This window comes from Lynx rufus, unplaced genomic scaffold (assembly GCF_022079265.1).
Source record: "Lynx rufus isolate CCGP_SWC_20201006 ecotype Redwood Valley unplaced genomic scaffold, mLynRuf1.p SCAF_16, whole genome shotgun sequence".
Lineage (NCBI taxonomy): Eukaryota > Metazoa > Chordata > Mammalia > Carnivora > Felidae > Lynx > Lynx rufus.
The window spans coordinates 6,068,971-6,095,345 of record NW_025814830.1 but is presented as its reverse complement, the minus strand read 5'-3'; the positions used below and the strand labels follow the sequence as shown (position 1 = coordinate 6,095,345).

The 26,375-nt window shown below is 44.6% G+C and overlaps 1 protein-coding gene across 2 annotated transcripts in view; it reads left to right on the top strand.

Moving 5' to 3' along the window:
- Positions 1-459: 459 nt before the first annotated feature.
- SAE1 (SUMO1 activating enzyme subunit 1) overlaps positions 460-26,375 on the top strand; it is a 74,143-nt gene continuing 48,227 nt past the window's right edge. For both annotated transcript variants that reach the window (XM_047077773.1, XM_047077772.1), the window contains exons 1-5: positions 460-622; positions 12,970-13,081; positions 19,042-19,215; positions 21,292-21,434; positions 23,652-23,751. In XM_047077773.1, the coding sequence (XP_046933729.1) occupies positions 525-622; positions 12,970-13,081; positions 19,042-19,215; positions 21,292-21,434; positions 23,652-23,751 (627 nt within the window). In that variant the 5' untranslated portion in view covers positions 460-524. The remainder of the gene's footprint in view (positions 623-12,969; positions 13,082-19,041; positions 19,216-21,291; positions 21,435-23,651; positions 23,752-26,375) is intronic.

Genomic DNA, 26,375 nt, shown 5'->3' with positions numbered 1-26,375 from the left:
CACGGTCTGATTTCTATTGGTCTTTGGGCTCCCCTCGAAAGAACGTTAGCCGCCGGAGGGCAGGGCTCTATTTTATTCGCTGCTCTATTGCCCAACGCCTCCACCACCGGGATTTCAGCAGGTGCTAGATAAATATCTGCTGATTTAAAAAGCCCCATAAGTAAAAAATAAATAAATAAAAACTAAAAAGCCCCATTAGGTGAGCACTTGGATATTTACCGTCGGGGTGGGGGGGGGGGGGAAGAAAGGGGGGCGGGGAATCGCTCCATCCTTGGGCCAGGATTGGCTGGAGCCCCGGTCACGTGGCCGACAGTCCTGCCGGCCCGCCTTTCAGGCGGGCGAGCTTCGCGTGGTCCCAGGCTCTAGGGGCGGGCCGGGCCGTGGAGGAGGTCCTGCGCAGGCGCGGTGCCTGGCGCAGGCGCAGACGCGGCCCGGGCGCGCGGCCGGCGGCGGTTGGCGGCGCGTGGGGCCGGCGGGCGGTTGCCGTGGGCAGGACCCGAGTGCAGGCAGCTGGAGCCGGCGCCATGGTGGAGAAGGAAGAGGCCGGCGGCGGCATCAGCGAGGAGGAGGCGGCGCAGTATGACCGGCAGATCCGTCTGTGGGGATTGGAGGCCCAGAAACGGTCAGGGCCGGCGCGGCTCGCGGGGCTGAGGGGCTGTTGGGGGCGTCTGGCCTGAGGCGTTCGCCGCCCTCGCGGAGCCGGAGGGTCGGATTTGAAGCGCGGAGGCGGGAATTACGTGCCCGGGGTTGGTAGCCTTCCTGAGAGGACTGGAGGGGTCGGTTAGCGGTGTTTCTGGAAGCTGAGGGAAGCGGGGACCTCCCAGGGTGGTGGGAGGGTCGCTCCGAGGGAGGGCCTCTGGAAGGGGCGGCGGGGGAGTCCTGGTTGACGATTCAAACTCAGGGACTCAGGCGCCCAAAGGGAATGATGCGGGGGGTGGGGTGCTTAGGGAGCAGGAGTGGCCGGCCGTTCAGGGGGAGGATGAAGGGGGGGCGTCGTTCATTCATTCGTGGATTGTGGGAATCTCTTGGACGCTGGGGGGACTGGCGAACCGAACGCGCTCGAATTTACGTTCTTGTGGCTTCGAAAGGGTGGGCCGCTATGAAAGGAGGAGGGTTTTTGAGGAGTTTTGCAGCAACATATTTCAAGTGGGAATCTTAAGGAGCTCGGGGAGGCCAGGGGTTGGAGGTGCACGAAGAGGTTGCTTATGCCTAGGTATGAGGGTGTGTCTCGAGAGGACTGGGCGCTAAGGTTGGGCATACCTTGGGTATGGGGTAGTTATGGGGGGGGGGGAATGAGGTCTTCGAAAGGGTTGATTGGTTTTATCAAATATTAAGTACCTGCCACGATCGCTTTTCTTGGCGCTTAGCGAATGTTAGGCGAGCTGCATCCTTTGCCCACATGGAGCATGCATTTCTGGTGCGGGAAGCAATTAACGTAAATAACATATTAGGCAGTGCAAGTGCTGAGAGAGAAATAAAGCAGGGTAAGAGGATCTTTAAAGGATGCTGAGGTGGGAGAGCTATTTTGATAGGGAGGCCAGGGAAGGCCTCTGGAGAGGCCTTCATTGAGTCACAGACCTGTATGAAGGAAAAGAACCATTCGGAAGAAGCTCGCTAGGAGAGAGAAAACAGTGTAAAATTCTGGAGGCCAGAGCATGCTTGGCAAATGAGAGAGAGAAGCAAAGAAGCAAGGTGGTTGGAAGCAAATAAGGTGTAGCTTTAAAAAAAAAATTTTTTTTTTAAATGTTTATTTCTGAGACACACAGAGCGCGCGAGCGAGCATGAGTGGGGGAGAGGCAGAGAGAGAGGAAGACACAGAATCCGAAGCAGGCTCCAGGCTCTGAGCTGTCAGCACAGAGCCCGCCGCGGGGCTCGAACTCACAAACTGTGAGGTCATGACCTGAGCCGAAGTTGGTGGCTCAACCGACTGAGCCACCCAGGTGCCCCGAGGTGTAGCTTTTTTATTCCGAGAAACCCATGGGAAAGTTTTGAGCATAGGAGTCACTGGAGCAGATTTGCATTTTTTTTTTTTTACTTATTTTAGTTTTTGATTAAAAAATTTTTTTAACGTTTATTTATTTTTGAAGTGGGGGGAGGGGCAGAGAGAGGAAGACAGAATCCGAAGCAGGCTCCAGGCCCTGAGCTTGTTAGCACAGAGCCCAACGTGGGGCTTCAACTCACAAGCTTCGAGATCATGACCTGAGCAGAAGTCGGATGCTTAACTGATTGAGCCCCCCAAGTGCCCCCCCCATGTACATTTTTCAACTGAGTCTCATAGCAGCTCTCTGCAGTAGGAAGAGCAGTGATTTCCCCCTGTACAGACAAGAAAGAGGCTGCACAAAGCAAATTGACTTGCCTCTAAGGAAATTCCAGGTGGAATAGAATTCTGAAGACCTGGAAATGTGAAATGGAAGGTGGCCTAGGAAATGGCTGACTACATTCTGGCAACCGTTTTGTCGCTGATTCTGCGTGATGTTTGGACCAAGTTTATCAGAAAACTGAAAAGGAGAGTAATAACCAAAAGGGCCCTCCAGGGAATTCATAGGGCCTAGCAGTTAAAAATTGGGCTGTATCTTTCATACAGTGTTTAAAATTTTTTGAAATGAGTTGCCAACATTTGAAAATCCAGAGAATTGGCTGAATTTGAGACAAAAATTGGGGTGCTTGGCTGGCTCAGTCAGTGGAGCATATGGTTCTTGATGTTGGGATTGTGAGTTCAAGCCCCACAGTTGGGGTAGAGATTACTTAAAAATAAAACCTTTAAAAAAGCAAGAAATTGACTTCATTTAAAAATACTTAATGACTTAGAATCCCTAAGGCCAAGGAAATATTCAAACAAAAAAATTAAAAACAAATTTATTGCCTTTGTAAGTGATTATTAACAATGCACCCTCTAATGTGGTGAAATAAGAACTTCAGTGTGTCATCTGTGAAGTTTTCCTGCTGAATATCTTTTAGCCTAATCATGCTTTCAGAGAACAGAGGAACAGATTAAAGAACATTGAGGTAATGATAAGATGTCCAGGATGTGGGGCATTTTATAAGACAACTGTACTGGTTCTGTTCCAGAAGTCAGTGTCATGGAAAAAACAAAGGAAGGGAGTGTTCTAGGCTTAAAAACCATAAAGAGGTGAAGCCAGATGTAAAATGTGAACCTTGACTGGATCTTGGTTCAAAAAGAAAACTCCTATAAAAACGTCTTTTAGATAGTAGTGGAGATTTGAATATTCAGTCCTATTAGGTGATATATGCATATTTTTAAATTTTTTTTAAAGTTTACTTATTTTGGGAGAGAGAACGAGAGAGAGCACGTGCGTATGCAGGGGAAGAACAGAGTGAGAGGTAATCCCAAGCAGGCCCCACACAGGGCTCGATCTCACGAACCTTGAGCTCATGACCTGAGCCGAAATAAAGAGTTGGACGCTTAACTGACTAAGCCACCCAGATGCTCCTCTATGTTTTTAAGGTTTACTCATTTTGAGAGACAGAGAGAGAGACAGAGAACTCATGGAGGAGGGGCAGAGAGAGGGAAAGACGGAATCCCAAGCAGGCTGCGCCACAGTGTCAGCGCAGAGCCCAAAGTCTGGCTCGAACTCACAAACCATGAGATCATGACCTGAGCCCACATCAAGAGTCAGACGCTTAACAGACTGAGCCACCTAGGTGCCCCCCCCCCCATTAGATATTTGAGAATTATTTTCTAGATGTGGTAATAATAACATGGTTATGAAGGAGAGTGTCCCATTTTTGGAGGTGCATGCTAAAGTTGTGACATGCTGTGGTGAAAGTGTATGGGTAAAAGGCAAAATGCTAACTATTCTTTTTACTTTTCTGTGTTTCAAATTTTTATAATGAAAAGGTGGAAAAGAAATGTGTTTCTCTCTGTCCCTCCCCCTGCCCCATTCCCCAATCTGGAAATTTCTATAATTTTTTAAAGCTTATTTATTTTGAGGGAGTGCACAAGTGGGAGAGGGGTAGAGAGAGAGAATCCCAAGCAGATTCTGCACTGTCAGTGCAGAACCCAACGTGGGGCTCAAACCCACGAAGCATGAGATCTTGACCTGAGCCGAAATGAAGAGTCGGATGCTTAACTGACTGAGCCACCCAAGCACCCCTCTTCTGCAATCTGGTAATTTCTGAATTCTGTCATCTCCTGAAGAATAGAAAGATCAGATCCACATTGGTTGGAGCCAAGCAGAGGCCACCTCTGACATGGCATGTGGTTCTCTAGCCTTGTCTCCATCAGTTCAACTTCCCTCATTGATCTGATTTGCCTGGCCCTACAGGTGCGACTTTCCATTTTTTGCTGTGGGACATAGCCCACTTTATGGATGGGGCTCAAGGAATGAGAGCTGGCTCCCAAGGTTATGCACCAAGTAAACAGGAGTTGAATCTAAGTGACTCCCTTTCCCCTCCCTCAGCTCATTTTCCACAATCGGGGCTCATTCTTTCAGTCAAATAATCATAAAGGAAGATGTTGAGGCTGGCAGCTGTGTGTGTTTTCAGAATGCATGCTTCAGCAGTTTTTGCACTGCCTTTCACAACCAAGGCATGTCTGATTTTTCTTCCACTCAATAGTAGTTGATCCCGTATCTAAGAGTGAGGAAGGATGGAGGGTGACCCAAAAGAGCAAAGTAGATGATAAGCTCTATGAGGGCAAGCATTTTATAAATGTTTGACAATTAAAATAGGGGTTTGACTGGTCTTATTCAATTTGTAGTGCTTGCAAATTTGTAGACATTCACATGTATTTGTCGAATGATGAAATGATTGTACGTTGCAAAGATCTAGGAATTCAAGAAACCTGGGTTCAATCCAGTTCTGCTAACCAGCTCTCTTGACCTTGGGTCAGTCACAAAGTTTGTTGGCCTTAAGTTCCACATCTGCAAAAAGGAGTGAGTGTGACTAAATTTTTAAGGACTCAACTCTGAAATTTTGACTTTACAAAAAAGGTACTACAAAAACTTTCCTGTTTTCAAAGCCTCATTATCCAACACTGCCGCTCTTCAAAAGAACTCCGGTTGGTTCCGTAGGCACACATTTGCCATAATAGTGACTGAGTACGTACTGTGTCTTAGGGGCCAATCCTGATTTTTCACTTAAGGACCAATTGATTGTAGTGTTGATGGTGATTAATAGTTCAGTTTGAATCTCAGCTGCAAAAATTCTTAGTTATTTAACCTTGGATACATTTCTTTTTTAACGTTTATTTTTTTGAGACAGAGAGAGACAGAGCATGAATGGGGGAGGGTCAGAGAGAGGGAGACACAGAATCTGAAACAGGCTCCAGGCTCTGAGCTGTCAGCACAGAGCCTGATGCGGGGCTCAAACCCACGAACTGAGAGATCATGACCTGAGCCAAAGTCGGACGCTTAACTGACTGAGCCACCCAGGCGCCCCAACCTTGGATACATTTCTTAACTTCTCTACTTCAGTTTGCTCATTTGTCAAGTGGAGATAATAGAATTTACATTATAAGCTAGTTGAGAATTAAAGGAGATAATGCAAGGGATGCCTGGCTGGCTCAGTCAGAAGAGTGTGTGACTCTTGATCTCAGGGTTGTGGGTTTGAGCCTCACGTTAGGTGTAGAGATTACTTAGATGGATAAATAAAAACTTAAAAAATAAAAATAATAGATAATGCATAAATAGTGCTTATGCACAGAAAGCATTGAGTAAATTATAGTTACAGTTATTTGACAAGTATAAATCACTAGCAACAGGAGAAGGGAAGCTACATAGGAAATAGGTTGAAATAAATAAGGCCAATGTAAAGTAAAAGTCAGTGGGGTGAGTGGAGACTCCAGAAGGATGAGGAAGATTGTAAGGGGAGTAGATTTGCCTGAGCAGATCATGGTGGGGAGCAGCCTTAAGTTCTGTTTTGGATTTTGACAAGACATTGAAGTAAATGTAATGAATGGGCAGTTGGATGGAACAAGATGGCAGATTTAGATGAAAAGTACTTTGCTGTTAAGTGAAGGTGAGATTATCTCTGAAGGAGAAAGTGGTCCAGTCTGCTAAATGCTGTTGGCTTTACCATTTATCTGGTTGCACAGACCAGAAACTTAAGAGTTCTTTATTCATCTCTGTCCCTTGGGCCCATGTCCAGTCCCTTGTCAAGTCCTGTGTACTCTGCTTCAAATGATCTCAGCCACCTTTCTTTATTTCTTATTCCAAGCTACCCTCATTATCTCTGATTGGTCACCTCAGTAGTCTTCTCAACTGCTCTCCTGTGTTTCACTTGTGATTCTTTATAATCCAGTCTCCCCACAGCAGCCAGATTGATTAAAAAAAAAAAAAAATCACACAGTTCTCGGCATAAAGCCTTCCAGTGATTTCCTCTTATATTCAGAATAAAATCCAAAGCTTTTAAAATTCATTACCTTCCATGCCGTGCCCTGTCTGATCTTGCCTATATCTCTCTGGCTCACTTCATTTGAGCTCTTGAATCTTTCTGTTCCTCAAATATGCTAAACCTCTCTCTGGCCTGAGGTCTTTGTGCTTACCCTACTTAAAATAGTCTTATACCACATTTTTTCATGACTCACTGTCGTCACACAATTAGACTCAATAAAATAAATGTGAATTTGGTAGTCTTAGGAATTTTTAACCATGAGTGGAATTCACTTGGCTTGACTTAACTTGTAGTGTGTATTGTGAATTCAGAGATTGTGATATAAAGGCTCTGTTCATTCCTTCCCAGAAATTTAAGAGGTATTCCTGTGGCAGAAGTCAAAGAGGAGAGAGCAAAGTTGGCAAATATTTATTTAGAACCTACTTGTGTGCAAGGCAATGTGGAAGAGACATTGAAAGAGGAAAACTCATAGATTGTGGTCAGAACTGTATTCTCATCCCAGTTCTGGCTACTTACTACCTGGGAGAGCTTGGGTACCTTTTCTGAGCCTCTGTTTTCTTTATACTCTAGGCAGACATGAATCCTTTCCTGTGGAAACGTGATAGTGTACTCTGGGGTCTGTGGAGCCCCTTGGACTTCTAGAGAGACATCTTATGCAATACTTAGGATGTGTATGCTTTTTTTCCAAAAGAAAAATGGCAAAGAACCACAATTAAGGTTTCAGTGAAGTGCTATGTATAATTCTATGCCTCGAACCTAGTGAGCCCTCTGTAGAGGGTAACTACTACTATTGTTGTTATCAGTGGACTATATACATAATATATCAATGTAATTTTACATTATTTGTGGTATTGAGAGGCAATATGACTTAAAAATATTTTTTTAATGTTTATTTCTGAGAGAGAGACAGCATGAGTGGGGGAGGGACAGAGAGAGGGAGACACAGAATCTGAAGCAGGTTCTAGGCTCTGAGCTGTCAGCATAGAGCCTGACACAGGGCTTGAACTCATGGACCGTGAGATCATGACCTGAGCTGAAGTCGGACACTTAACTGACTGAACCACCCAGGTGCCCCGAGAGGCAATATAACTTGAAGACCACAGACTTTGGAGCAATATTGCTTAAGTTGATACCTGCTTTGCCATTTGGCAGTTGTGTGATTTTCGGCAAGTTTGTTTGTTTGTTGTTTTGATGCATTTTATTTATTTATTAAGTTCCTACTTATTTTGAGAGAGAGAGAGAGAGAGAGAGTGAGTGGGGGAACGGCAGAGAGAGAGAATCCCAAGCAGGCTTTGTGCTGTCAGCACAGAGCCCGGATGTGGGGCTTGAACCCACAAACTGTGAGATCATGACCTGAGCCAAAATCAAGAGTCAGACATTTTGCTGACTGGGCCACCCAGCACCGAGGCACCCCAATATTTGGTAAGTTCTGTAACTCTCTTTTCAGTGTATTAGTTTCCTGTTGCTGCTATAACAATTACCACACATTTAGTGACTTAAAACAACACAAATTTATTCTCTTACAATTCTAGAGGTCAGAAGTCTGAAATCAGTTCCACTGGACTAAAATCAAGGTGTTGACAGGGCCATGTTCCATGTGGAGGCTCTAGAGGAGAATCTGTCTGACTTTTCTAGCATCTAGAAGTTACCTGCTTTTGGCTCGTGGGGGTGCATTATTTTGCCTACTACAAACTACAGTTTTATTCTCTGCAAAATGAGAGTAATAGTGCCTTTTCTTGCAGAGTTGAATACATAAATTGCTTAGAATGGTGCTGGGCATACAGTAAGTATTTAATAAGTGTTACCTATTTATTTTTTTGATGGCTACCTAGTTTTCCATGGTATATACATATCAGGGCAGTGTGGCCTCAGAGCCCTGGATCTTAATTGCTCTCTCTTACTGTTACCCTTACCAAGTAGCTGATTATTAGCCAATTCCCAGCTATGTAATCTGGGGTAAGCTAGTTGACCTCTTTGTGCCTGTTTTCTCAGCTGCAAAATAGAGATAAGAAGTTACCAGCTCATAAGATTGCCCTGAGGATTAAATAACATAATACGTGTGAAGAGTGCTTAGCACGTAGTGAGGTTTTTTTTTAAAATATTTTATTTATTTATTTATTTATTTATTTATTTATTTATTTATTTATTTATTTATTTAATTTGAGAGAGAAAGAGAAAGAATCCCAAACAGGCTCCTCGCTGTCAGCACAGAGCCCGATGCAGGGCTCAATTCCAAGAACGGTGAGGTCTTGATCTGAGCTGAAATCAAAGTGTCAGATGCTTAACCAGCTGAGCCACCCAGACTCCCCTAAGACTTTATTTTTAAGTAATCTCTACACCCAACATGGGGCTCCAACTTAACCCCAAGATCAAGTGTCGTATGCTCTACTGATTGAGTCAGACAAGGGCCCCAGCACATAGTGAGGTTTCAGTAAATGTTAACTGTTACTATTTTATTATGTAGTAGATTTATGTAATTCTGCGGATGGACAGCCGGGTTTCTTTTAATGTGTTCTATTAATTCAGCAGCTGTTTGAGTAACAGTAAACTAAGTGCCAAGCATAGTCATAGGTGTTAGGGATACGGTGGTTTCTGGACCTTACATTCAAATGGAGAAGTGGACAGTGAACATATGAACAAATTCCAGATAGAAGAGGGTGTGGACATAATTTTGGATTAAGTGACCAGTGTGGGCTTCTAAGGTGGTGACAGTTGAGTTGACCTAAAGAATTGCTCGTGCAAAAAATGGGGGAAGAAGCAGAGAACAACTAATGCTGAAGTCCAAAGGCTGGAGCCTGGCTGTGGGTAAATTAGCAGTGGGGAGAATAGGACGATCCAAGATGGGAGCGGTATGCAGGGCTTTGGGTTAAGGAACTTGCATAGGGAACCACTGAAAGATTTGAGCAGGAGAGCAGCATAATCTGGTTTAAAAGGTCTCTCTTCCTGAGCAGGGACAGCAGATTGTAGGGGACAAGAATGGAAGCAGGGAAACCAGGTGTAAAGCTGTTGTAGTTTCGTAGGTGAGAAGCGATGGTGTCTGTGGAGGTGAAAGGAAGTGGACGGATGTGATCTTTGTGCACACCAGAGTATTTCTGTAGGATTAATTCCTAGAAGTATTCATACATCAGATATGAATACTAATAGCTGCCATTCATTAAGTGTTGACTATGTGCCAGGTACTATTTTAAGTATTTTTCGTGTAATTGAGCCATAAGTAAGCTGTCAGCTCAGGGTCTTTAGCATGGTTAAGGATTAAAAATACAAATGTGATCTTCAGTGTTGATGGCAGTTGAAAAAAAAAAAAAAAACCTCCCAAGCAGTCAGAGTCTAGAGCTCTGTAGGATGTAGGGATCTTGGAGAGGCCACGTGGCTAAATGTGATTTATGTCAGAGACATTTATATGTTGCAGTGCTCTAAGAGCTCAGAGGAGGGAGCGCGTACTTCAGTCAGCCATAGAGAGGGGGACTTTTTGAGGAAATGGCATTTGAATTGGGGTTTGAAGTCTGGGGACAAGCTTGACTTGGCCTAGAGAGGAAGAGAGAGCATTTCAGGTGTGTGGAATGCTGGGATGTAAAGTCGACAGGTGGGGGGGGGTAATAAATGGAAGGCAGGTCTGGGTGGCCGTAATCTGGTGGTGGTAGGGGAGAAGGCTGGGCAGGTGGAAGGGAGCCAGTACTGAAGGAATTTAAATGCAGCTTTAGAATTTTTTTGTGAGATTTTTTTGTTTTTTTTTTTGAAAATCAGAGTCACACCTACCACTAAGCCCTTTTGGTAATTAGGAGTGGGATAGAGGAGTTCAGTAAGTTGAAGTAACATATCGAGCATCTGTTACGTGCCTGGTATTATGCTAGATGCTTTTGCACTCACATTTTACCAGGTTGTCAAGGGGATTCATTGACAAGATGTCAGATTTGGTATCCCCATTTTACAGATGAAAAACCTGAAGTTCAGACAGCTTGTGCAGCTTGTCCATGTCACCCAGCTGGGAAGTGGCAGAACCAGAATTCAAACCTGTCTCCAGACCTAGAGGGCATTTAGTGATTAGCAGTGCCCTTTGAGGAAGGAACGCCAGAGAGAACAGAGCCTGAGAAGAATTCAGGGGGGTCTAGGGATTAGGAGGCTGTTGGTATTGTTTGAAGATACGGCTTCCCAGAAGAGAGCTGGACCAATCTGGGCCATTCTTGGACTGAAAGGGAACTTGGCATTCTGGAATTCTGAGGTGGGTGCGGGAGGGGCAGTGTCAGGGAAGACTTGTAGACCGACAGTGACTCCAGAGCCCTGGAAGGTACAGCCAAATGCAAGAGTGTTCAGCCTTTCTGATATCAAAGGTTCTTTTTGGAAACATTGCCTGTCAGTATATGCTGATTCTGGAGGGATTGGAGCTCCTCTGGAAAGCCACATGGCCTTTCTTCCTCCACCCACTGGTATAAATCTTTGGTAAGCAATGTACGCTTTGCTAACATGTTATTTACCTTGCTTGTGTCTTGTAGGCCCTCTTTCCAATTCCCTCCTATTCTAACGAAGTGACATTGTCACTTGAAAGGCTCGTGTCCGCTAGCCTGTGGTTGATGGTGGAAGGTCCCCATAGAATAAAAGCGATAGGCCTTTGAAGGAAATTCTGTCCCTATTCTCTCCCTCCCCACATTTTACCCTTTGATTGTATTAGTGAAGGAAATTCAGTATCTCTAGTATCAAGAATCAGTGCAGGACCCTCTTATCAGCCACCATCCTCATTAAAGGCCTCTAATTACATGCAAGTGCTCCTAATTTTTAGGACTACTTTTGAAAGAGTTTCTTTTCTGCATGTTCTCCCTAATACTAGTACAAGTTGAAAATGGGCTCATTTGATAAATTAAGAGCAAACTCTTCAGCCAGCCAAACTTGAATTTATGGGAGATCGTTCTTAGTTCTAACTATCCCTTTTCAGTGTGAATAGTCATACATTTGCTGCAAAAGTATTAATGGGTTTGATTACAGAGTGCGGCCCAAGACCCTGATGGGGTTGTTTCATAGTACGTGATGTAAACCAATTCTGAAAAATTCTGATTGTGAAACACTTCTGGGTCAAGGGGTTTCTTTCAGCTAAGATTTCGTGGACCTATACTGCTTTCCACTGACCTCAGATTTAAGTCCAGACTTTTTCTTTTTTCTTTTTTTTTTTTAATATTTATTTAGTTTTGGGAGAGCGCAGGTGGGGGAGGGGCAGAAAGAAGGGGACAGAGGATCTGAAGTGGGCTCTGGCTCTGCGCTGACAGGCTGACAGCAGCGAATCCGACATGGGACTTGAACTCGGGAACCGTGAGCTCGTGACCTGACTCGAAGTTGGACGCTCTACCAACTGAGCCACCCAGGCGCCCCTAACTCTGGACTTCTTGAGACAGCCCAACCTCTGACTACCTTCATTTAGCCTCATCTTTTGTCACTTTACAGACTAGGATGATCCGAACACTTTCCAAATACACCCTCTTTCATGCTGCTCCGGTTTTGCTTGTGTGTGACAGCCTAGATAGTAGCTTTTCTCACCTCCTCTTCCTGCAATCATACCAGTTCGGGCCATCGTCCCCTCTCTCAACTGGGACACCCTTCCCCCAAGGGTCCCCCATCCCATGGCTTTCTATGGTGCTCAGAGTAAGATCCAACCCTTACAATACCTGTAAGAGCCTTCATGACGTGGCCCCGGTTCCGTCTGTGACCCGTCTCCTACTGTTCTTCCCTTTCCTCACTGTTATTTAGCCGCTCTGTCCTTCCTGTCCCTGAAACATGCTGTGCACCCGTCTGCTTTCAGGGCTTTTGCACTTGTTGTTTTCTTTCCTGGAATGCTCTTCTCCCAAATATCTGTATATTTGTCCATTTCATTTTGATTTTTGCTCAGCACCTTTTCAGAAAGGCCTTCAGTCTGCATGCAATAGCATCCTCCATCATTCTTGATCCATATCCTGCTTGATTTTCATCACTTTTTTACGCCCAACGTGGGGCTTGAATTCACGACCCTGAGATGGAGTCACATGCTCTACCGACTGAGCCAGCCAGGCGCCCCTGATTTTCATCACTTTTTGGTATATCATATATTTGTCTACCTCTATCATAAAATGTAAGCTCAAGGAGGACAGGGATTATGTCTATTTTGTTTACTGATATATTTCTATACCTGAGAAGAGTGCCTGGCAAAGTAGGTGCTTAGTAAATGTTTATTATTTTTTTTATTTTTATTTTTTTTAATTTATTTTTTTAAATGTTTATTTATTTTTGAGACAGAGCGAGACAGAGCATGAACGGGGGAGGGGCAGAGAGAGAGGGAGACACAGAATCTGAAGCAGGCTCCAAGCCGTCAGCACAGAGCCCGACGCGGGGCTCGAACTCACAGACCGTGAGATCATGACCTGAGCCGAAGTCGGACGCTTAACCGACAGAGCCACCCAGGTGCCCCAGTAAATGTTTATTGAATGAATTCTTTGTAGGATGGATTAGAGCCTCTTTCCTAGATTTGAGGCCTTGGTGCTTCCGTGCATTTAATGAAAATCAAAGTTACTTCGCTGTTGCTTTGGCTTGTTCTTAACGACTCGGTGAAGCTTCCACTGTTCTGTGGCATCCGGTTAACAGTTGTCTGCCTTATAGGCTGCGGGCCTCGCGGGTGCTTCTTGTCGGCATGAAAGGACTCGGGGCTGAAATTGCCAAGAATCTCATTCTGGCGGGAGTGAAAGGACTGACCATGTTGGATCCTGAACAGGTGAGATGTTTGGCCACCTCAACACTCTTTCTTCACAGTCTGCCCTCTTTAGTATAAATATAAACACTTGGAGATACTCTGAATTCCTACATGCCCCCGCCAAGCTGTGCAAGGAGGGCTGGCATTAGTGGAGCTGTGGTCTTTGGCCCAATGGCACTGGCACATCCTAGGTGGTCGACCACTCTCCTTGAGCTTGCCAGTCTGTAAAGTGTAGTTAATCTCTCGCTTGGAGGGTTACTGTGGGGAGGAGAGGGGGTGGTTTTCTTCCTTGTACCTGTACACCACCTGCATGACTAATTAAAAGTGCAGAATTGCCTTGGGGCTTTGTCACAGGTTAGCCTTTACCCTGAGTGATTCGGCTTTAGAAGGTTTGAGATGATGCTCAGGAGGAATCTGTACGTTTGAAAGCTGTCTCAGGAGAGCTTCTTTGAAAAATGTTGGATCAGAGAGGATCTATGCAGACTGCTTAGCATAGTGCTTGCATGTAGTAAGCATCTGATAATTAATTACATCATAGACCATTTAATTGTTGCTATAATAGTCGTTCCCAGCTCCTGTGTAGCTTTTTCTGACCAGTTTCTCCAAGGTGAAAATAACTTCTTTCTCTACATTCTCATGCTATAACATTTTAATTTTCAAAAAAAATTTTAATTTTCTTTTATACAAAAACTTAAATATATACAGAAGTAGAATAGCATTTGACACCCCATCTACCTGGCTTCTATAGAGATCAGTTTTTATTTATATTTTTTTATCAGTATTTTCTCGCCTGTATTTTTTGGACAGTATTTTTATTTTATTAAAAAAAATGTTTTTTAATGTTTATTTTATCTTTGAGACAGAGAAAGACAGAGCATGAGCAGGGGAGGGACAGAGAGACAGACAGACGGACAGACAGAGAATCCGAAGCAGGCTCCAGGCTCTGAGTTGTCAGCACAGAGCCTGAAGCGGGGCTCCAGTTCGTCAACCACGAGATTATGACCTGAGCTAAAGTCGGACACTCAATGAACTGAGCCACCCAGGTGCCCCCCCCAATTTTTTTTAATGTTTATTCATTTTTGAGAGAGAGAGAGAATGAGCAGGGGAGGGGCAGAGAGAGAGGGAGACACAGAATCCAAAGCAGGCTCCAGGTTCTGAGCTGCCAGCATAGAGCCTGATGTGGGGCTCAAACTTGTCAACCACGAGATCATGACCTGAGCCAAAGTCGGGTGCTTAACCGACTGAGCCACCCAGGTGCAACCCCCTTTTAAAAAATAAAACTTTAGGGGCGCCGCACCTCGGTGGCTCAGTTGGATAAGCGTCTGACTTCAGCTCAGGTCGTGACCTCATAGTTTGTGAGTCCTGGCCCACGTTGGCCTCTCTGCTATCAGGGCAGAGCCCGCTTCACATCCTCTGTTCCTCTCTCTTGCTTCCTTTCCCCTGCTTGCGCTTTCACTGTCTCAAAAAAAAAAAAAAAAAAAAAAATTAAAACAAACCCCAAAACCTCTGAAGATTATGTCATCACATGATGCTATTAGTGTCTTTCCTTATAGGCAATGAATAAGGGTCCTGTTTCATACATGGTAACTACCACACACAGAGTGTGGTATAGGCTCTGTGGAAGAAGGTAAATGTTAATGAAAACTTTAAAACATTTATTTATTTTGAGAGAGAGAGAGAGAGACGGCGAGAGAGCGTGCACGTGCATGGGGGTGGGGCAGAGAGAGAGGGAGAGAGAATCCCAAGCCACTCTGTGCTTGATCTCATGATCCGTGAGATCATGACCTGAGCCGAAATCAAGACTTGGCTGCTTAACCTACAGAGCAACCCAGGTGCCCCCCAAATGAAATTTTTTAAAGCTCATCTTGTTTGGGTTTTAGGAGAAAAATCATACCTGGATTTTTTTTTTTTTTTTAAATTCTTCTGCAGTGAAGACACGTGGGTTGGCTCACTTAATATCACAGTCACAAATTGATTTTTGACTTGAATTCAAAACCTTCTAAGGAAAGAAATTCCTGCAGGCAAGCCGCCAGATTATTAACAGTCTGAGCTCTTGCCTTTTTGACATTTCCCCAACCACAGTGCCCCCTAGAGGCATCTGGAGGGAGAATTTGTTTGCAGGGAAGGATGGTTTCTAAACATGGAGGCAGGCCCTTGGTGTGGGAAAATGAAACCGGATGGGGATCGGGACTTCCTCATATGGTTGGGAGCGCTGGAGAATGGGGAACCATGATCTAATACTGAGCGGTGTGTGATGCAGTTCTGTCACTGCCTCAGTCCAGTGATGGGTGCCACCAGTGTTACAGTGACCAGGCCGACTCTCCTCCCTTCCCTCTCTGCTTTGAGGACTTACAGTACTTTTCACCTATCTGGCACTGCAAAGCCTAACTCTTCTGACTGGTTTTCAAGGCCCAACACAGTGGTTCTCAATCCCATCTGTGCTTTGAATATTAGGGGGGGGTTTGAAAGTTCTCCAAGTGAGTCTAGAAGTCAGGGAGAGTTGAGAACGACTGGCTTTGTATAACCTGGGCCCAGTCAACTTAGCCTGGCTCCTACCTCATATGTTTAGTGGTTCATGGACACTCTTTGGTTGTTCTGCCTTTTGCAGTTTGCTTGTACTTTTTTTCCCTGACTGGGAACATCTCAGGGAGACCGTGCTACCTAGTGCAAAAGCTCTGGAATTATGTAGATTTGGGCTCAAATCCTACCTCTTCAAGCTGGGTTAAGTCTCTTAACCTCTCAGAGACTCTGCTCATCTATTAAAATTTTTTTTTTCTTATTTATGTATTTATTGTAGTAATCTCTGTACCCAGTGTGGGGCTTGAATTCACAACCTCAGGATTAAGAGTCAATGTTCTACCAACTCAGCCAGGCAGGCACCCCTCAGTGTGCTCATCAAGGACGTTAATTCCTGCCCTACAGAGGTTTTCATTTTGTTTACATCAGCAAACATCCGAGGGTACCTGCTGGCTGCCCTGAAGCATTCTAGATCCTTGTGATACAAAGATGCACAAGATTTGGTTCCCATTCTCAGGGTTTATTCCATAAACCGGAGCAGCCTACCTGACTCAGGTTTTGGTAGGGGGACACGAACGGCTTCCTGGAGCTGTGATCTTAGTTGAGGCTTAAAGAACAACTGGAGGTTTCTCAAGTTGAGGGGCTGTATTTTAGGCAGGAGACATTATTAGCAGTGGCACAGAACAGCATGGTAGAAATAGAATATAGCAAGCAGTGCTGTTTGGTGTTTTTAGAGTGTGAGGCCCAAAGTGGTGGGGGTGGATGCAGGCTGTAGGTAAGGTCCAAATCACGAAGGGCCTGTTAGTAAGCCTTGCTGGAAGCTCATACTCAATCCTCTAGGTGGTGAGGATTTCATTTAAGAGTTTCAAATGTGAGACAGGTGACCTAGCCAACTTCCGGCTCTTCGTAGATCACTAGCTACTGTGTATGATTGGCACAAGGTCTGGGGCAGAAGACCACTTAGATAGAAGGCTGCATTAGTAGTTTATTTTTTTTGTTGTTTTATTTTTTTTCTTCTATTATTTTGCATTCGTAGTTTAGGTGAGAGATGAGAAGAGTCTGAGTAACAGCACTGTGATAGAAACGGCAAGAAGCACTTGAGGTGAAAATACCAGAGGATAGAATCAGTAGGATTGTATATGGGAATGTAGGGAAGGCAAGGAATGACTGCAGCAGTGAAGCTTCCTCAAGGTGCTGGACGCTGTTCTAAAAGCAGCACTTGTAGTATCTCATTTAGTCCTCACAGCAACTCTGAGAGTCAGGGATTATCATCCCTATTTTACAGAAAAGGAATTGAATTGCTGGCCCACCCAAGGTCACAGTAGTTGCTGTGACCAGGATGCAGACAGTCTGACTCTTTGTAGAGCCCATGCTCTTAGCCATCTCAGCAGGTGGCTGCTCTCAGGCAAATATCAGGGATGTAAAGACTGGGTTCCTGACTCAGGTGACTGGATGGGTGGTTGGTAGGCTCATCAACAGACAAAAGAAAAAAAAATAGTCAAATATGAAGGGCCTGCGGACTTACCCAGGAGGAAATATCTGGTGGGCAGTTTAATAAAAGTCTCAGGTGGATCAGGAAGCAATCTGTACCTGTAAGAACGAAAGAAGCGATGAGCATGGAGCTATGCCAAGTGGAAAGATGAGTGACTCTGAGAAGGAATCCTGGGGCCGCCACACCCAAGAGGGCCCATGTGGAGACTGGGTGTCCGGTGGGGCAGGAGCAGAGCAGCACTGATAGAGTGATTAGTTAGTGTACTGTTTTTCTTAACCTCCTCATTTTGCACGTGATTCCCATGTACTCGCTCGCTCAAGGTCACACAGTTAAAGTGGTTGAGCCAAAGATTTGAATCCAACTTGAATTGTTTCAGAGCCTTGCTCTTAACTTCTATGATGTACAGCTTCTCAGTGTGAAATGAGATCCCTGAAGAAGCAGGACAGGAAAGGTCAAGGAGACTGTTAAAGGGCTGGCCTTGAAAGGGAGGAAGACCAGCTCATTTCCTTGGAGAAAAGTTAGCAAGTGTGAGTATGTGCTCTGAGTAGTTGGCCAGAGGAGAGGAGAGAGATTGTGTTGAATCCAGTCTTGGTGAAGGTAGCAAGGTCATACTGGAGATTAATGGTTAAATTAGATGTTTGGTGTGGAAAGAATGGCTCTGTGAACAGTGGGAATCTGTAACCCTACTGGCAGCTGTCAGGTGATTATATTATCTGGATTTAAGGTTCTTCTCTGCTGACATCCAGCCTTGTGGGTGAAATCCTCCCTTTGCTCCAGCCCCCCTCATCTTTCTTTTCTGAATTTTAATTGAATTTAAGAGTTCATTTCAAGCATTCTTAATTATGTTTGATTTTTGCCCTGGTTTGATTTTATTTCTTTAGCATATTTGTGTATGTATGTATGTATGTATGTACGTACGTATGTGTGTAACTCTACACGCAAACGTGGGGATTGAACTCAGGACCCTGACATCAAGAGCTGTGTGCTCTTGGGGCGCCTGGGTGGCGCAGTCGGTTAAGCGTCCGACTTCAGCCAGGTCACGATCTCGCGGTGCGTGAGTTCGAGCCCCGCGTCAGGCTCTGGGCTGATGGCTCAGAGCCTGGAGCCTGTTTCCGATTCTGTGTCTCCCTCTCTCTGCCCCTCCCCCGTTCATGCTCTGTCTCTCTCTGTCCCCAAAATAAATAAACGTTGAAAAAAAAAAAATTTTTTTTTTTTTTTTTAAAGAGCTGTGTGCTCTTCAGACTGGGCCAGCAAGGTACTGCCCCTCACTGGTCTGATTTTTTTTTTTTTTTTTAATTTTTTAAAAAGGTTTTTTTGTTTATTTTGAGAGAGAGCAAGAATGAGCAGGGGAGGGGCAGAGAGAGATGGAGACAGAGACAGAGACACAGAGAGAGAGCATCCCAAGCAGGCTCTGCGCTGTCATTGTGGAGCCCCAGGGCTCCATCTCACAACTGTGAGATCATAACCTGAGCTGAAATCAAAAGTGGGATGTTTAACCTACTAAGCCACCCAAGTGCCCCTCACTGGTCTGATTTTAAACCAATCGTAGGCAGGGACTACATCCTTTAAACTACTGTTGTTTGTCTAGAAGTATCCTTAAAGTTTGGCACAGAGTAAATATTTGGGGTAAATTCTTTGCACTGATAATTGTGTCACTTTATTAGCAGTTACAAATTTAATCGTGGAAGAAGAAAGAGTGGACATTTCTGTTTAGAGTGAATTTTCTTTACAAACACCAGGGGGTGCTCTTTAACTATCAACGCGAAGTGAAAAAAAAATTAAATGTCTCTACTTGAAAGCCTTCGAAGGATTGAGTGTATGGAGGATACATTAGGCAAATTCCCACTGGAACAGTAATACAATTAAATTGTAGGTATTTTAGTTATGCTTTGAAATGGAAGGGTTCGTTGTCTTTGAAAAAAATTTTTTCCCCAAAATTCAAGCATTAAAAAAAAAAAAAAATTATTCCTAGGTATCTCCAGAAGACCCCGGAGCTCAGTTTCTAATCCGTACTGGATCTGTTGGCCGAAACAGGGCTGAAGCCTCTTTGGAGCGAGCCCAGAATCTCAACCCCATGGTGGATGTGAAGGTGGACACTGAGAATATAGAAAAGAAACCTGAGTCATTTTTCACTCAGTTCGATGCTGTAAGTTTCATAAAGAGTGTAAAATCTTTAGGCTCAGTACATTGCCTTTGTAGTCTCAAGTCTTGTATTGCCTTAGTGTATGTGCCTTATTAGCATATTGCTTTTCCACGTTGAATGTGTCGGTAGGTAGATCCAGTCTGTTGGTTCTGCTGTGGCTGTTTGTGACTTGCTGTCTGCTGGTTTCTTCTTTGGGCATATGTTCCTTTAGACCAGGTTTCATCATTGGTGTTTTGTATTCCTTCCAGAATCTTTGCACATAGCTTTGGTACATTTTATTGCAAATGTTTTCTCCTAAAAACAAGTTGGTAGTTAATTTCTGTAGTAGAGGCTTGCTTTTTTTTTTTTTTTTTTGGTTAGAAATATCAAACTACAGCTTGTGTTTTGTCTTAAAAAAAGAGCACACCTGATCCTGGTCCGTGTCTGTCTCTTTCACACAGCCACTTTGACCACGTTGCCATGGATAATGAGACAAATTCACTAGTCATAAGCCAAATGAGGCATATCCACCCTCATTTGGTTTCACTGCCAGATCTGTGGAGAGGTGAAAGGATAAGTTAAATTCGGTTCCAGCGTCTGTGACCTTCAGACATGGTTCCCTGGACCCAGGAAAAGCTAAACAAATGTTGGATAACCATGAAATAGTCACAGATGATCTACTTGTTTTTTAAATGAAAGGCCCATTACATGAGAGGTTAGAATTTGGGTTGGGTAGTTTGTTTTTCCGCATTGTTATATTTCATATGTGCATCTGTTCAAATATGTGCTTGGAATGATGGATCATCTGTGCGTTTGTCTGTTTTTTTGTTTTTTTTTTTTTTTCAATTCTATCTTGTATCTTCCAAGTATTGGAACATTTTCTGTTTGGACCATCTTCTCTTCATTTCTTTATCCATAGTAACCACATTTAGTTAATTCTAGCTGCCCCTTGAATTTCTAGCACTTAGAGAGAGGGTTTCTAAGAACCGAAGCACCGGGCCGGTTGCTTGTATAAAGCCTGTGTGCTGGGTGAGGTGACTGCCTCATTGGGCCACGTTTGACTGGTCCTTGGAGATTTTACATTCACTTTTGACTCTGCAGAGTTCCCTTTGGTCGCTTGATTGCATGTTCAACTGTGGGTATCTTGCCTTTTAGATATGATTTTTTTTTCCCTTAGGTGGCTGCATCCTTTGAATGACACCAGAGGCACTCATTTCTGTGGGCTGTTTCGGTATTCAGGCTGCCAGACAGCAGCAAAGAGGTTCTGTCAAATGAAAATATCCTTTTGTAACTTCTTCTCCAACTTTCTATGTTTAGAAGAAAACATGTGCAATTTGGAACTTGTTTTCATAGCCCTTGTCACAGAGTTTCTCCTGAAAAGGTGTTTTATGCCGTAAAACTTAGCTATTTCCAGTGCTTCAACTTACTGGAACACAACCTAGGGGCCTCAGAGCAACATTGATAATTCCATTGAGTGAATCACCGGTTCATTGTCTACGTCTGAATGGAAGGTCACTTGGTGTGTAACCTTTTCTTTTGTCCTCAGATTCAGATAAAGTTTCACTTTGAAAACTGGAAAACTGTGGAAAACTAATCTCAACGGGACTTGTTTATCTTTTTTATCTTAACCTATCAATCAGAAGAAGGGGGAAAAATGCCCTCGTATTTAAAGTGACCTTTGGGTCACTTAAAACTGGTTTTGCTTCTTGTGATAGCTTATTCAGATTTTAATAGATTTAGTAATTTAAAAGTAACTTACGCTAAATTGTTACTGTTTTTTTCCACTTCACGGAAACTGTGAGATGTGGTTTGTTTATGTTTACAGAATAGAGGAAATAAATTCATTGAATAGCTTTTACTTTCTAGCCAAACCCATTTTGTTTTGATTGCTGAAAGTAGAGGTCTTGCAATTTATATTTCTCCTGAAACCTGCAACTTGTCTTTTGTCTTCTAACCATAGGATCCAAAGAACCTGTTATACCAGTTCAAAACTGGCTTTAGACATGCCCAGAGAGACTGTTCATTAAGATTTATTTAGACATCAGGGCAGTGATTCACAGTTTGCAAAACTCACACCCAGCGAATTTTTTCTTTCTGCAGGTTTGTCTGACTTGCTGCTCCAGGGATGTCATAGTTAAAGTTGACCAGATCTGTCACAAAAATAGCATCAAGTTTTTTACAGGAGATGTTTTTGGCTACCATGGATACACATTTGCCAATCTTGGAGAGCATGAATTCGTAGAGTAAGTTTTGGGAGAGGAGGGGAGAACGTAACATTTTCAGAAAAATACAGTTTTACTCATTGGTGGGGAACAACCCATCTAAGGAAAGTGTTCTTAGAATATTCAGAAACCATTTCATTTTCAGCTCACGGATTGTATAGGTTGTGTGTTCAGAATCGTAGGAGATGCAGCCCCGTCTTCCAAAATAATGTTCTGATCTAAATCCTAAATAAAGCAGAGTTCTTTAGGAATCAAAGTACACCATTGTGGGTATTTGATGGGCCTGGACTTCAGTTGGCGAAACCACACACCTCCTGTATAGGGGAGGCTTGCTTGGATTGCCTTTCTCAGTTTTGGCTTCTGTGTTTTCAGGTTGGTAGTAAAGTGAGTACAGAGTAGTCAGATGGGTAACTCTGGAGGCACACTCACCCAGTCTACCTGGGAAAAGCTCCAAAGTCCAGACACTGCTTTGGTGTAACAAACACACCTCATCCTCTCGTTTTGAATATCAAGGTTGCAGACCGTGGGGATTCTCACATGATGGGACCTGCAGTGGTTTGAACTTGCAGCTTCTAGATGAGAGATGGCAGATGATACCCGTATTGTAAAACTCTGTGGTGGGTTTTTGGCTGTTGTTTCTTGTATGTCCCTTGCTAATAAGAGGTAAAAAGACACCCTGTGTGGTAGGTGAAGCTTCCTACCAAGAATCAAGAATTGCCTTCTGGGGCGCCTGGGTGGCTTGGTCGGTTAAGCGTCCGACTTCGGCTCAGGGCATGATCTCACGGTCTGTGAGTTCGAGCCCCGAGTCAGGCTCTGTATTGACAGCTCAGAGCCTGGAGCCTGTTTCGGATTCTGTGTCTCCCTCTCTCTCTGCTCCTCCCCTGTTCATGCTCTGTCTCTCTCTGTCTCAAAAATAAATAAGCGTTAAAAAAAAAAAAAGAATTGCCTTCTTTTGTTCAGCTTCTTTTAAAAAAAGCTTTTTTTAACGTTTATTTATTATTCAGAGACAGAGACAGAGACAGAGCATGACATGGGAGGGGCAGAGAGAGGAGGAGACACAGAATCTGAAGCAGGCTCTAGGCTCTGAGCTGTCAGCACAGAGCCCAATGCAGGGCTCGAAGTCATAAGCTGCGAGATCATGACCTGAGCTGAAGTCAGACGCTTAACTGACTGAGCCACCCAGGCACCCCTCTTTTGTTCAGCTTCTTAGGCAAATCACTGAAATTTCTCTGGTCTGCAAGTCTTTTTCCTTTCATCCTTCCTTCCTTTCTTTCTTTCTTTCTTTCTTTCTTTCTTTTTTTCTTTCTTTCTTTCAGTTTAAAAAAATTTATTTATTTTAGAGAGAGCACGAGCCGAAGAGAGGGGTGGAGAGAGAGAGAGAGAAAATGAATCTTAAGCTGGCTCCATGCTCCATGTGGAGCCCAGTGCAGGGCTCAATCCCATGACCTTGGGATCATGACCTGAGCTGAAATCAAGAGCTGGACGCTCAACCAATTGAGCCCCCCATGTGTCCCTGGTCTGCAAATTTCTTGTCTGTAAAAATCAAAATGAGGGAAGGGCAGACATGTTCGAGATTCCTCATAACTTTGGCATTTTATGGTTTTCAGGAGCTCTAGTTCTCTTGGCATACTAGAAATAGAGAAGTCACAGTAGAGAAAACAGCCCAGGTTATCTTAATGTGAGTTCCCCATGGCAGAGGGGAGGAATTAAGTTTGGCTTTTATTTCATGATTCAAGTGAAATTTATAAAGCTTATTGAGAGCTTGCTATATGCTAGGCAGGTGTGCTAAGCAATTTATTATTGTCTTTTTTTAAGTTTATTTATTTATTTTGAGAGAGAAAGTGCACAAGCAGGGGAGGGGCAAAGAGAGAGAATCCCAAACATGTTCCATGCTGTCTGTCAGTACAGAGCCCGACGCGGGGCTCTATCCCACGGACCGTGAGATCATGATCTGAGCTAAGACCAAGAGTTGGACACTCAACTGACCAAGCCAGCCAGGCGCCCCTGTTATTTCTCGTCTTACAGTAATTCTGTCAGGGATTGTTATTCCCACGTGGTAGGTAACTTACTTATCAGATAATCATTGGCCACCCTCGGATTTGAATCCACCCAGATCTGCCTGACTCCAAAGCTTTTGCTCTTAATTACCATCCTATTCGGTGAGCTGATGATGCTCTTTTTGTTCTAATGGCATGATTCAGAGAGTAAACTCCGTTCCCTCGCTTTGTCACCCTCTAGGGAGAAAACCAAAGTTGCCAAAGTTAGCCAAGGAGTAGAAGATGGACCTGATACCAAGAGGGCAAAACTTGATTCATCTGAAACAACTATGGTCAAAAAGGTATGTGTACTGTGAAGGGGTCAAAGATCAGAAACTTTGGAGCCTTGTAGGGGACGGGCAATTACATCTGCAAGCAGGGGAAGCACGCGTGTAGTCTTGAAGGGGGAGGTGGGGTCTGGACAAGCCGGGCCAGTGCTCGTCCCACTTAAAGGGGATGACTGCTGCTTAGTGGCAGCCAGCTCTTGCCATGAAGACGAGTAGGGACCCAGTGATGCAGGGTATGAATTTTTAACAGAATTGGAGATGTGTTTTTTATAGGCTCTGTCCCAAACTTTTAAACACCACCAGTCTGTTCACCTTGGTTTGAATGCTGTTCCTTCACCCCATGGAGACAAAAGAAAACATGCCTGCAGGATTGACGTGGTGTGTGGGCCGATTTGGGCTTCTAGTATCTGGAGCAGTATGAGAACCACTGTTCTTGAGCAAAGGCCATCCCTTTTGCATAAAATAAATCTTGGGGGGATAGTTAGAGAATTTAGGAAGGTCCTACCTAAGCGGGCAGGAAGACAGTTTAAGCTTGAATTGCATATGCTTTGCTTCTTTACGATGAAATGTTTGGGGTCGTCTTTCCACCAGATTACCTTTTAAGAATAAAGGCCTCCGTGTTGACAAGTGTTACTATCCGGTGTGTATTTTTTTGTTTTCAGCCTGGTTCGCGCAGTAATTTAAATTCATTTTACAGAGAGAGGAGTGGCGGGGACTTGGAAGGAGATGATCTCGGCAGCTAGTGTTGGAATCTGAGAAGGGAGTCATGCGATGGGGGAGACCAGACAGAAGGGGCCGGGATTGGTTTTGTGGAACCGAGGAAAGACTTGACCGAGCCCATATTTACTCTTTGCTTTGTAGTTTGAAATGTTGAGAAAGAAAAACAGCTGGTCGGAGCTTCGAGTTAAAATTGCTCTAACGGGGGGGATTCTGAGAGTGCAGAAACCACAAGAGAGACTGCAGAAACCACAGAAGTGGAACTCTGTTGAGTTTCCCGCAGGGCTGCGCTGGAGATTTTCGTCTTCTTGCTCTGTATGTTTGTGTTGGAAGAGTTTGCTGCTGGGAGTGTGATACAGAGGAATTATTAAGCCCTAATTTTGGTGTCTATTCACAGGACCGGTAATTATCCAGAGTGAACATTGGTGTTTTGGCCAAAACTTGGGTCCTTTTCTTTCTTCCCTCTTTTCTTTCTTTCTGAGGCCCAGTCGAGCTCTATCTGAATAGCGCCGTGAGTTCGGTGGGGGGAGATAAATTGTTAACTAACGGAGGAGCACAAAAGGAGCTTTGTGGGTGCTGTCAATTCATAAATCACACCCTCTTACAAGTGTGACACTTGGCCTTGGTGTGAAGGGTTTTATGGCCTAAAGGCCTTCCCTGATTGAGGCGGGTCTTTTACATTCAAATGGGGAGAGCGGCCAGCTTTGTTAGCCCTTCACAGCTGGAAGTTTCCCTTGAGTCAGTACTGGTGGTGCCCACTGGGGCAGATCTGGAAACCCCTTCGGGGGGCCACTTTAGCGAGCTATGAGGAGAATGCGGGCGGCCCTGGTAGGCCCCCGGTGGCCTTCGCGTACCATTCTTAGGGCTCTTCAGTCACAGGGCTCCTCGTGCAGCCTCTTCCCACAGGGGCCGAATCTGAAGGTATCAAAATATTCCCCAGCTGACATTGTTAGTCAGCTGTTTCACTTGGACAATGCAGGCCTGGATTCCAGCCCCGAGCCCTGAAGGTTGTGAGGCATGCGGTGCATTCCTCACTACGGTCCCTGGGTCCCTGGGATTCCGAACCTTGCCTTTGTGCCACCTCACCGAGCCCTCCGAGAGCGCCGTGGAAGGACCGGCTCTGACCGGTGGGGCTGCCGCTTCGCCACCGCAGTTTGGGCAGAGTCCGGTCCGTGATCTCGAAGTTGTCTTCCAACTCAAAAATTCCTTGATTGAGGTTATGCCCTTTTGCCTAAATTGTACAGAATAAGTAGTTGGGTTATGCTCAAAGTGCAGGATGGGGGCGGGGAGGCAACCACTTCCTGTTTCCTGCGAAAGGTTTCTGGTTAGGGTTCCCTCCCCCCCCTCCTTAGGTTCAACCAAATGTTGTATAGCCACGTTTGCTTCAAGGTACACATTGTGCTCCTAAATTAGAAACGCTTAAAAAACAAAGAGGAAAAATAGAGCTTGTGGTTTTCACACCGCTTCGGAGGATATTGGGCCTTTCTAACACATGTGTCATCATGATAAATACAACAGTGGGAAAACGCATAGCCCAGAGGTAGGTGCTCAGTGGTTTGCTTCCTTTGGTGCCCAGGAAAAGGTAGGAGACAGACTTCATCAGAATCAGGTCTTGGGCACGAGCCTGATGGGGAGACATCATCAGTGCACGATAGATAAGGAGAGAGCAGTAGTTTTGTGATAGAGAACTGTCTAGAAAGGTTTCCCAGAGGAAGAGTTGTTAGAGGCGGCACACGAAGGACAGTTGGCCAAGCACCGAAGCCGGGACGGGCATTTAGTCACAGGAGATAGGACCGACAGAAAGCACAGATGTAGGAACAGGATGAGTCTGGCTTCCCTCACCCCCAAACAGCCAGCTCTTTGTGCATCTGTGAGTTGTAAAATGCCTACTGTGTGCAGGGCCTCTGTTGGGTGCAGGGAAG